Source organism: Chinchilla lanigera, unplaced genomic scaffold (genome assembly GCF_000276665.1).
Source record: "Chinchilla lanigera isolate Chin_1 unplaced genomic scaffold, ChiLan1.0 scaffold00030, whole genome shotgun sequence".
Taxonomy (NCBI): Eukaryota; Metazoa; Chordata; class Mammalia; order Rodentia; family Chinchillidae; genus Chinchilla; species Chinchilla lanigera.
Window position 1 is genome coordinate 1,702,248 of NW_004955431.1, and position 13,412 is coordinate 1,715,659.

At 34.9% G+C, this 13,412-nt stretch overlaps 1 protein-coding gene across 1 annotated transcript in view; it reads right to left on the reverse strand.

Moving 5' to 3' along the window:
• Sucla2 (succinate-CoA ligase, ADP-forming, beta subunit) overlaps positions 1-13,412 on the reverse strand; it is a 58,515-nt gene that overhangs the window by 23,528 nt on the left and 21,575 nt on the right. The window contains exons 5-6 of the mRNA XM_005387550.2: positions 5,199-5,327; positions 2,620-2,758 (exon numbers count right to left, since the gene is read on the reverse strand). Coding sequence (XP_005387607.1) covers positions 2,620-2,758; positions 5,199-5,327 — 268 coding nt within the window. The remainder of the gene's footprint in view (positions 1-2,619; positions 2,759-5,198; positions 5,328-13,412) is intronic.

Below are 13,412 nucleotides of genomic sequence, written 5' to 3' on the forward strand. Positions count from 1 at the left end.
AATAGAAGAACACAATTTTGGGGGTAAAAAGAAGCCAAAATAAAATCTTGATTGATTAAAGATTTAAAAGTAAAAATTATGAAACAATAAAAAATAGAATACACTGCAGATGAATAGTTACTAATCTTGAGACAGAAAGAAACCTCCAAGCATAAAAGTAATAAAAGTCAAAATGAGATTTCACTACATGCAAAGTTTTAATATGTTCCCCAAAAAATCGAACAAAATTAAACAAAGGATAAATTCAGAAAAGTATTCATGTCAAATGCCAGACAAGAAAATTAATATCCTTAATATATAATAAGCCCTTAATATATAATAAGCCCATATAACATATGGAGAAATCACCAGGACATATTCTTAGGTGAATAAAACAAGATGCAAAATATATATAGTTTGCAGTCTTTTCTGTCAGGAGGAAATTACGAACATATTTTCTAATTTGTTTCACTTACAAAATAAACACTTTCTAGTATTTTTAATTTTTTTCTAAAGCATACATGAAACCAAAACCTAAGGACTGAAAGAGTAAAACTAAATGAGGATGGAGAGAAAACAAAGCTTCAGAATAAAGAAATGATGGAAGAACTACTTTATTACAAAGTTTTAATTTCTGAATCATTTAAATAAATTAAATTTAAAATTACAGAAAGATTCCATCAAATTAATAAGAAAACTACCCATCCTCTTCTGGTATACCACAGTGAGCTAAATAATGACCACCAAAGTTAACAGATCTTAAACCACAGATTCTGTGGATGTTACTTTTTAAGGTAAAATTTCTGCAGATGTGATCAAGGATTCTGAGATGAAGAAACTATGCCTGACTATCTGGTCCTAAACTACATCACAAGTGTCCCTATAAGAGAGAGGTAGTACAGTCCCAGAATTCTGGGAGGCTGAGGCCTACAGATCACGAAGTCAAGCCCAGCCTGCGCAACTTAACAAGACCCTGAATCAATCAATCAATAAAAGAGTTGGAGATGTAGCTCAGTATAGAAGCTCTAGGTTTAACCTCCAGTACTGGGGGGAGGGGAAAGAAAGAAACAAACAAAAACAGAGATAGGCAGGCAGGCAGGCAAGCAGAGGGAGACTGGATACAAACAGAAGGGAAAGAGATAAGGTATCCACACAGTCAGATTAAAATGAGGTTAGCACAGGCTGAGGAATGCCAACAGAAGTAGGGGATGGATTCTTCGCTAGCACCACCTGTATGAATAGAGCCCCACTACACTTAGAATTCATATGCTACTGACTCTGGACTTCTGGCCTCTAAAACTTTAAGAAAGTAAATTTCTGTTGTTTCAGGTCACCTAACTCTACAGTAATTTGTTATAGCAGCCACTAGAAACAGATAAAAGTGGCAAAGTACAACAGAAAATTTGCAGAAGAAAAACATGTTCAATAAATAATGAAAAACTCTCAACATCACTAGTTATCAAAGAACTAAAAAATAAAACAAGTACCATTTCTTTATTATCAGTTGGATGGAGATTAAATCCAAGATAACACTTTTGAAAGCAAACTATACAGTAAGACAGATACTCTATATGTGAAGGACAGGGGTATACAAGGGGAGAAGAGAAGAGGAAAGGGGAGGGGAAGAAAGGGGATGGATGGGAGCAAACTACTTGACACAATGTATCTCAAAATGTTACCACTCTAAACATGGAAACATGTATTAAAAATAGTATTACTCCTTCACCCAAAACCCTATTTCTAACAATCTAATGAAAGAAAATCGGACCTGCAAAGACATATAATATAAAGTGCAAGTCTTTTAAAATTATCTTTTGAAAAATATTTAACATGAAAATTCTATTATACACTTTTAAGCTTAAAAGGTGAAACATTAAAAGGGTACTGGTACTGGGATTATAGGAGGTTTGCTTTTTCCCTTGTATCTATATTTCTTAGCACCTTGAAAATTTTCTATACTAAATATACAATGCCCATAATCAAAAAAAAACACTACTTCTAAACATATATACATGCATACTAAGAAAGCAATACACAGAAAAAGTTATTATGAGGTAGAAGACACTCCCTTAACAGAATATGGTTGCTGTTTCAAAGTAAGAATTCAGTAGGTTTGCTTTATACTATCATATAATTGACCAACCAAAAATTGCTTTCATAAAAAGTAATCAGAAGTATTATGCAAAATAGACTACAAGTGCTTAATAAGGTTAATCATCTAAAGAGATTTGAAACAAATCAGATAAATTACAGCAATAGAAGTAATTAATATACAATACTGAGAAAATTAAAGTTAGTCATATTAATAACATAATAATTAATTTAGTTCCACCATTTAATGCAATCTCTTAAAATGTGACTAGTGTGACTAAAGCACTGAATTCTAGATTTTTATATAATTTTAATTTAAGTAGCCACATGTGACCCATGGTTACCATATTAGACAATGCTGCTCTTATCCCTACATGTCTATGTGTAAAATGCTTCAGTGGGCTCCTTCTATATCTTTTCACATTTAATTCATGATAAACTAAGCTTCCACACAGGAATCACTACACTTCCCTTATGAATTCACTCTTCTTAATGAAGCATATGATACACAAATGCATAACCAATATCTGATAAAAGGAGATACTTTACCAGCTCCATCTGAATCTTCTACCATTGGATTTATTTCTACCATGGTTGCATCATATTTCAGAAAAAGGTTATAAAGCTTGACCATGTTTTCTGCCGCAGAATCCACAATATTAGGTGGAAATCCCATCTTCTGTGCTAGCTGAAAACAATTACTCTCTTATTATAAGTAGTTTGACTATGCCCAATATCAGCACTGACATAAACTTACAAAAACTTACAGTTTATCACTTAAAAAATAAGCAAACATTAATCACTGAAATAGCAATTACTATCACTAAATGGGTAAACAAAAGTTTTTATTCAGAATCCTCAAGGTAGGAATTATGCCCATTACAGATGAGAAAAATTTACAGATGAGAAATTACAGCTGAGAAAAAGATAGAGAGACCACGTGATTTGCCATTCACCTAGATTATAGTTCCAGTGTTTCTCTTATAGCCTCCATTTGCCTCTAATTCTTATGGCCAACTTGAATTGAAAAAAAGAGGCTAAAATTTTTTAGAATAGCATATAAAAAGTGGACTGACAATCTCGACGGTTCAAACAATGGCCAAAACACTGAATTACTGTATTTCAACTTTTAGGGAATTTAAGAAGTGTCTATCAGGCAGTAAGAACATATACAGTCATCAAGTATTCCCCATTCAAGCTGAATATACATACTATGTATCACAAACATGTCCTAATAATTTTTTTTTAATTTATGAAGCACTTAATATATGCCAAGACCCAAAAGATACAAACTGCTAATCCAGTAGAGGAGTTTTATAGTCTTGAGCGGAGATTCCTAATTAGGGACAACTGTAAAGCTTTTAAATGATAAAGTATCAAAATCAAAACCCAGAAGTTCTGGTTCACAGTTCTATAGTGAACCAAGCACCTATTATTTTTAAAATACCATAAGCAATTCTGAAACATTGGTACAGAGAATAATGCATCAATATGTTTATTCTAACAGTATTGCCACTGCTTAGGAACACTATAGAGAATTCTTTCTTCTTTACCTAAAGTTGCAGCAAATGTTTTCTGATGTTCAGTGACACAAAATCTTAAATTTTGGGGGGATGCATATGATGTTTCTATAGTCAAATGCCAATAAATAAACTGGCTGAACAGGTAAAAGAATAGATTTTTTGGTTAAGATCTATTTCAAATAAAGAATAATGAAGTACCATTTCATTACGAAAGATTTACAGTAGGTCATCACGCATCATTTTTATAGACATGAGTACTTGAGAACTGCAACATATTTCTAATAAATCCAGTATGACATTAATTTGCCAAACAGTATGCTATGCATCACTTCTGCTCACCATTCAAAATGCTATAATCTTGGGACACTATCCTTTCAAGTATTCTTGTAAAGAAGTTATTTTCTTCCACATCTAAATTTCCAATCATCACTCTCCTATGACTATCTAATGTATCGAATCTCTGTCCCCTTTAAACATTTATATCATTCATTTGCCTAAATAATTTGCTCCACTGTTCATCAGGCAAAGTTCCCCATCTCCTGTAAACTTTACGATAGTCAAAATTCTTACTTCTGTTGTATCTCAATACAATAAACAAATACTGATTTTCTTTTCTCTCTAATAAATGGTCAATTTCATTTGAAGTTTAATGTTCAAAATTTAATACTAGTCACTTTTATACCCAAACCAAAAAATTTAATTCAACAGTAGCATTACAAATATTACCAAGAAATTCTCACAATACGTGGCATTGAACACCATAGGTTTTGGGTAGGACAGTAGGGGGAGGGGTGGTGAAAAGAAGGAGTAGGGCTGGTGGAAAAGAAAAATAACACAGTAAATCAATGAAATTGTAAGCAAAATTTATTGCATGTGTACATACACTGAGGGAAAATCCATAGCATTCATGAGCCTATTCAAAGTTTATAAATGCCCCTAAAATAAAACCACTGATCTATCATACAGATATAGAAGTCTCCTTACTACTCCATACAATTCAAGGCCACCCTGATCAATTTTGCAACTTGGTGAGACCTTGCTTTAAAATAAAGACAGAGACAGATAGCTAGCTAGCTAGGTGGACGGACGGATGGTAGGACAGACAGATGAACATACAGATGAACTAGAGAGAGGGAGGGAGGGAGGTCAGGTGGTCAGGAAGGCAGCCTGGCTAACTAGCTGGGAATGGAGCTCAGTTATGAAGGCCATGGGTTCAATCCCAGCAGAAAGAGAAGAGCAGAAAAGAGAAGTACTGAAGGACCTTACATGGATCCTAACTCAAATAAATTGTAAAAGAATAATTCAAGACAAATAGGAAAATTTGAATGACTAGATAAATGTTAAGGAATTATTGGTTCTTAAGGAATGTTACTAGATAGAGTAATAGTATAGCACCACATTTTAAATAATTTGTTTTTTCTGAAGATATTCAATTATTTATGAAAGACAAAGAAAAATATAAATACTTCCAAAAACTGCAATTTCGAACAAGACAACAGTCAATTTTCTTAAATTTTGACCATTATTTGCACAAAGTTAATTATCTTTCCTTAAATATTACAATTCTCTAATTACAAACTAAAAATTTCTCAGAATACAACATACCCGGACAGCTTGTTCCTTTTTGATGCCTTCTACAATATCAACAGGTTCTTTAACTATGGCATCAGGAGTTTCAGCAGCAACATCTTCGATATTAACACCACCTTGTGAACTTCCTATTAATACAGGACCCTAGCAAAGACGGAAACAACCAAAAAGTCTGGATTTTATTTTAGGCTCACGGATGAAGTTTTAAAATCTATTTATGCACACTACAGACTTCAGCATCACTACTCTCTTTTCTTATTTTGAAGTTTTCTTCTTATTTTGAAGTTTTCTCAAGAATTTTCTTGAGAATTTCCAGCACAGTGCCCCCTTATAAATGTTCAGCTTTTAAACAGCAGCAAAGAAATAAAAAACAAGACAAAGACAATGACTACTTATGAGGGAAAAGGATTAAAAATATACAGAAAAATTTATACCAAATAAGTAAATACAATCATTTAAATGAACATAAATATGTATTTTTCATAAGAACTGAAAAAACAGTAAAGAACTATACTGTATTACTTAAAGTAGTAACTTTAGAAAATTATGAGAACAGATAGTTGATATTTTTGACAGAGAAAAATCTAAGGAAAATGTAAGTTTTCAGAGCTCTAACCCAATTATGAGTCAATTAAAAAAAAAGAAAAGCACTCCTGCCTATTATCATGAACATTATAAAATGGTATTATAATTATAAAAGATGTAAGTACAAATAACTTTTCAGTACATTAACTTTTAAGTCCTCTAACATCAGTAAAGAAAAATCTTAAAGCAAATTAATAGATTTATCACAGTATTCATAAACTGGAAATAATTTCAACAAGCAAAAACAGAGAAATGATAAAACCATTAATGACAGAGAAATGATAAAACCATTAAATGACATAGGAAAGTACTAATCAACCATGGATTGGATCTAGGTAGTGTTGCATAAGAAAAGATGACACAAAGTCCTAGACCTCATCTTTTTTTAACGTGAAGTATAACATTGGCAACAACAATAAAAGGCAGTATATAAAATATAAAAAGGCTAGTTTTTTTAAATTTACAGTTAACATACTATTCTTCTGCTCAGAAAAGAACATGACTTTCACTTTAAAAATCTGAAGACTAATTTCACTTTTCTTAGTGCTTTGTGTCTCAGTTATATACTCACACAAAGTACAGTTTAAAGAAATAATGTATTCATCACTGGAGAATTCTTCAAATGCTTAAAAAATAAAAGAGGGAAAAAAATCTACTACTTTTTAAGGGATATTTAGGAAAACTTATTTTACATTATGTGATTAGATTTCATTGGCCTTCAACCCCAGCATCTGGGAAGTAACTTCTAAACCCTCCAACCACTTGCATCTATGCTAGCAAGGAGACTCATAATGTGCACTAGACAGTGTACACTTAAGGAGATGACTCAGCTGAGCAACGGCCATGCCAGAAAGACCTACCATGTGACTGATGAGTGGACAAGTGATACAGCCACCTTATGGAGCAGGACTGGGGGGAGTGCTAAAGATTGAGTCAAATGAGAAGACAGTGATTCAATAAATCATGCCTATACTGTAAATCCTCAATAAAAACTCTGGACACCTGGATCAGCAAGATAATAAACTAGGAGGCCCAAGACCTTAACCTTCCCACAAAGAAACACTGACCTTTAAAAAATATTCAGTTCAAAAGCCTTTATGACAAAATGGCTGTACCCTACAAAAGCTCAAAGTCAAGAATTTCAGTTCTGAAACAGGTAAAAACAGCCATTTCATTTCAACCACATCAGTCTCCCTCCCCCTAACATAGTATGGAATTATGAGAGAAATCACAAGCCTTCTCTCCTAGTAAGGAAAGAGAACAGTGGAACATATTTCCAACATCCTGGCTTTCAAGGAGTTGTCCAAGGGACTGTTTCTATCTCACCTGACTCCTCATGCAGATAGAGTAGCAGCATACCACATGTGGACGTCTGGGGTCTACTGACAACCAAAAAGAATGCAGAGCTTTGTGGCAGCACCAAAAAAACTTGCAATACCCTAGACAAAAGCTTACCACAACAGAGAAAAAAAGCACTATAACTTTACCATACCACAAAGAACAAGAAAATGAACTATTAAATCTAAAGTCCCACCCTCCCACCACCAAAAAAAAAAAAAAAAAAAAGGCAAACGTGAAGTTTTGAAGAAATATAAAATAAATAGAATTTACTTGGGTGGACACAAAAATGCCTTTGGCGGGTAGACCCACGGGAACCCCAAAACCCAGGACAGGCAGGGCCCTGGGTGCGCAGGAGCACACCAGCCTTTGGCCAGTGGACTGACCAGAACTCATGAGACCCAGGACAGCCGGTCAGGATGCACACAGTAATCAGCGAGACCAGCAACATGGAAGTGTTCGAAGCAGCAGCAAGGAGCCAGCAGTTGGGCTCTGGAGAACTCCACAAACGGAAGACCAGTCCCAGTCCCCACATAGAGGCCAAGGTCAACTCCATACCCAGCACAATTCCCACAGCAAACGTGCTTATAGTACACAGCACACTTTTGGGATCTAACATGGACACTATCACAGAACTGCAAACACTAGTTTATTTTCCTTTGTTTGATTGGCTATCCCTTTCCTGTCTTGTTAGAAGTCGTCTTGTTTTGTCTTGTATTTTGTGGTTATTTTTGTTTTGGGATTTGTTCTTTTCTCTCTTCTTTCTCAAGTCTACTTTTTTCTTTCTTTTCTTCCTTTCTTTTCCATTCTCCTCTTTCTTATTTTTTTCACTATTTAGGTTTCTTACCTATCCTTTAATTTTCTTCTATTGATCCTCGTTCTCTCAACTACTTTTTGAATTTAAACTCTGAAGTGAGTAAACATTGTTTCTTCCCTTTCTGATTACTCCTTCACATTCTATTCCATTCTTTCCCTCCTGTGTCCTCCAGTTCCCCAAAACTCCAGTGATCATCCTTTGACATCCAGCCTTGACTCTACTATATTTGACCCCATTCATCAGTTTATCATAAGGTCCCCTACCCATCTTAACCCTCTACAACTCCCCACAAAAGGGTAAAATCACTCCACTAAGGGGAAAAATCACTGCATAAAAGTATATGGTATATGTTTGATTTTGTTATATAACTTTAGAGTTTGCTCCTGTTGTAGGAAGTAGCAGGTTAATGGTTACCATAGTTTGTCAGTAGTTACGCTGTTATTACTCACTGTACAACTTTAGCCAGGATGTCATACATGTTATAATCACTTTTTCTCCCCTGTATGGTAACAGTGACTGAATGAGGTTATAATCACCACTACAACCCAGTACCACAGGATTGAGTACTGAGCCAAATAGTAACTTTGCATCCTTTACAAATTGGGAAGGCAGGTTCTTGGGATACCTATAAAGAATCACCTATATCTACAGGACATCCCTGAAGAACAACATTATCTAGGGAAGCCTCAATACTACTAATAAAGCTATCGAAAGAAAATGGCAAGCATCAACATAGAAAACAAAATAAAATAAAAAAGAAATAGAAAATGATACGATGCACATGTAAAATGCAATCCTAGATCCCTAGCTCACCCAAAACCAGCCCAGAACACAATGAAATGAAATTGGAAGTCAAATACTGGGACTTTCTGAAATGATAGCAACATAAGTAAAAAAAAAAAAACAAGTGGAAAACACTACAGAGAAAATAATCTCTCAGGTACAAAAAGAAATGATGCTTAAAATAAAAGGTATTAGAGAAGACACAGATAAAAGAATAAATGAGCTTAGAAAAATGACAGAAACAAAAAATGCCCAACACAGGAAAGAAATAGAATCCATGAAACAGACCCAAACAGAAATCCAAGGGATTAATACCTCCATTGAAAGTATACGCAACAGACTGAATGGAGAGTACAGAATTTCACATTTTGAGGACAGAATTACAGCTAGTGATCATGAAAAGAAAGATACCTTAAAAATAGCAAGAGACCATGAGCAATCAATCCAACAGCTACAAGATGATGCAAAAAAGAGTACGACTGACTGGGGTCAATGAGAAAGCTAGAAACAGTATAAATGTCACAAAAAACTCTTCACACAAATAATGGCAGAAAACTTTCCAAGCATGGATAAAGAATTGGACATATAAATAAATGAAGCATCCAGAACTCCAAATAACCATTACCAGAATAAAACTACACCAGTACACATAATAAAGATTCCAGAAATTCAGCATAAGAACAGAATATGAAAAGCTGTTAGAGAAAAGGAACAGTCACCTATAAAGGAAAGCCCACCAGAATCATGGCAGACTTCTCAACACGAACCCTCAACTCAAGAAGAGCTTGCGGGTAAAAAAAGAGAGAAAAAAAAAAAAGAGCTTAGAGTGAAGTATTTCAAGTCCTGAAAGAAGACAACTTCCAAATAACACTGATGTACCCTGCAAAACTCTTTCAAAATTAATGGAAAAATGAGATACTTCCATGACAACAACTAAAGAAATTCATGACCACCAAACCAACCCTACCAAGAATATTGAAAGACATTCAAGACAGGGGTAAAAATGACTACAATTACAAGAACAACAAGAGAAAGAAACCACCAGGTAGGGCAATCAATCAAACAGAGGGGAAAAGCAGGGAACCAACAGCAGGAAAATATCATGACAAAGATAAGCCAATACGTATCAGTTATAACCATCAATGCAAATAGCCTCAATTCACCAATGAAAAGAAAGACTGGCAGAATGAACCAAGAAAAGATCTACAAATATGCTGCATACAAGCAACACATGTAACTCAAAAAGTTCACAGACTGAAAATCAAAGTATGGAAAATAATCTTCTACGCAACAGGAACCCAGAAAAAAGCAGACATATCTGTTCTATTTAGAATGATCAAAAGAGACAAAGAAGGTCACTATATGCTTATTAAGGGAAAACTTCAAGAGAAGGAACTAACAATCATAAATATTCATGCACCAAATACAGGAGCACTCAACTATATAAGGCAATTATTAATAGACATGAAAAATTGAATAAGCAATAACATAATTCTAACAGGAGACCTTAATACCCCATTGTCACAGAGACAGACCAACTAGACAAAAAATCACCAAAGAAACAACAGAACAGAACGAAACCTGTGAACAAATGGAATTAGTAGATGTTTTCAGAGTATTCCACCCAACATCATCAGAATATACATTCTTCTCAGCTGCACATGGGATGTTTTCTAAAACAGACCACATACTTAATGTCCTTTTCTTTTTAAATAGCTGGCTGCTTTTTTTGGTGTTTAACAGAGACCAAATCATAAAAATTCCCACAAAAGTTGGCTATAGCCAAAAAAGTACTAACCCACTCTGCACTAGCGGCTAGTGTAAAGAACAGTATAATGTCTTTGGTTAAACAGCTTTTACTAGTATTACACTAGTTTCAGTCCAAATTACTATAACATTACTTTTATAAGTGAAATTAAAACCTTTTTTTTCCTCAATAGGCTCAAATAGTTGTCTGAAAATTCAAGTTCTCAAAAGGAACTCAAATTTAGTACTGTTCCAAGGGCTCTAACATATCTTTAAAACTACATAATCAGTTCACTACATTTACTACAATGAAGATCAGTTATTCTACAAGACTCCTTCTCAATTTGTCCAGATATTCACACTTTGTTTCTGGCTATTATCAGAAGTAAAAACATAACTAAACAAATGATAGGTGGTGATATATAATACCAAGGAAAAGGGAATGAAAATGCAATGAAAAATAAGTAAGTATATAAAAACGTAATTTCTGCAAATTTGTGTGATATATGATTATTGTCCTATCATTTCTAAAATAACTTATAAATTTAAATTCTATCACATGGAGAAACCTATGAAGATAAATGTATCACTTAGGAATAAAACTACGGTATTTATTTTATATTCTTTAGTGGGTTTTTACTACCACCTAGTGTTATACCTTAAGAAATACATCTTCACAAAAATTAAAGTTGCAATACACTTTTACTAAAAATTTAAGTGTAGGAGAGAATGTTACAATATAGAAAAAAACTACTCCTTTAGAAAGTTCTAATATAAAAACTGAAACTGAAATTACTAGAAAAAAAACATAGGAGACCGCATCAAGATAATGGTACAGGAAATACATAGGATTCCCAAAGTACAAGAAACAAAAGCACAAATTGAACAATAGGGACTACATCAAACTAAAAAGCTTCAGTAAAAACAAAAGAAATAATAAACAGAATGAAGAAACTCTTTTGGGAGAAAATATCTGCCAGTTATTCATCTGACAGAGGGTTAACACCCAGCATATATAAAGAATTTTTATGAAAAAGTAATATAATTTAAAAATGGGCAGATGATCAAAATAGATACTTGTCAAAAGAAACACAAATGGGCAATTAATATATGAAAAAATGTTCAATGTCATTAACATCAGGGAAATGCAAATCAAACTACCATGAAACTGAAAAGTCACCTCGGTTAAAATGCCTATCAAAAAATAAAAAATAAGAAATGCTGATAATGACAAGAAAATACTGGTGGAAATGTAAATTAATGCAGCCACTACAGAAAACCGTAGTGGTTCCTCCAAAAACAAAACGTGGAACCACAAATATGATCTAGTTATCCTAATCCTGGATATATAGCCAAAGGAAATGAAGTCAGCATATGAAAAAGATACCTACATGCCCATGTTCATAGCAGAACTTTCCAAATAGCTATTATATAATCTGAGTAGGCACCCAGCAACAGATGGGGCGGGAGGAGAGAAAGAATGTAGTATTATCAAGTCATAAAAAAGAATGAACTTGAGACAGGAGATCCTCATTCAGAAGGCCCGGGAACTGCTCTCACCGCGGTTCACATGTGGGCCCTCCCTGCGCGTGCCCAGCGCCGAGTGAGGTACTAGAGTGGGCGCACCACGAGCTGCTGGCACCGCAGTTCGGGTCTGGGCTTTACTTGCACCCTGACCTCCTGGAGGTCACACACACAGGCAGTCCATGATCACTGTCCACACAGCCCACATCTAGCTCCTGTGTGCATATGGAGCTGCCTGGAGACACAGAATCACGAAGTCCACAAACTGCTGACCCTGCAGTTCCTGTCTCAGTTTTCCCTGTACCCTGAACTGCCTGGGGGCACAAGACCACTGGTCCGGAATTGTGCCACCAGTGCAACCTGATTCTGGGTCATACGTGTGACCTGAACTGCGAGGGGATGCTGGATCAGACAGTCTGCGATCAGCTGACATCACGGTCCGCATGTGAGACCTGGGAAACTAGATACACTTCACTATCTACCAGATAACCCCAGACTAAGCAGTGCATCTCAGTGGACACTGAGGGGTAAACCTGACCACCAAGAAAACTAGGAACAATAGCGGCCTTTGCTGAGCTGTCAGCAAAGAAGGAGACTGAGCTTTCTGCATCTGGTATCAAACATGACAAGACGAAGGCCTAAAACACAATCTCAGAACTTTACCCCACTCAGAACAAGTTGAGGAGACATCAACATAGGATAACTTGGTAAATACACTCCTAAAATTGCTGAAACAATTGCAATGGAAGTAAAGCAACAACTTCATCAGGCCACAGAAGAGATCAGATTAGAAATAATCTCTCAGGCAAAAAATGAAATGACAATAATAATGAAAGAACTGCTCAGTACATCTAAAGAAAAAACATATAAGAAAATAGAAGAACATAGGCAATGGATGGAAACATTAAATGAAAAATATAGAAATTAATTAGAACACATGAACCAGATTCAAAGAGACATCAGAAAATCAAAGCTTCCACTGAAAGCTGCAAAAACTGCTTGAATAAAGCCGAAGACAGGATTTCAGATTTTGAAGAAAAAGTGGCAGCTAGTGACTGTGAAAGAAAGGATCTCTTAAAATCAACAAGGAACCAGGAAAAATCAATTCAACAGCTTCAAGACGAGGCAAAGACAAATGATGTATGACTAAAAGGAGTCAATGAAACAGCAGAACGGAACACAAATGAAAGAAAAAGAGTATCTGCAGAAATAACAGCAGAAAATTTCCCAAGCATGGAAACAGAATCTGATATACAGTAGAAGAGGCATATAGAACTCCAACTACCAAAATAAAACTATACACAGACATATAATTAAGATCCCAGATATCCAACGTAAGAACAGAATATTAAAAGCTGCTAGAGAAAAGAAACAGATTACCTATAAAGGAAAGCCCATCAGAATCACGGCAGACTTCTCAACACAAACCATCCAAT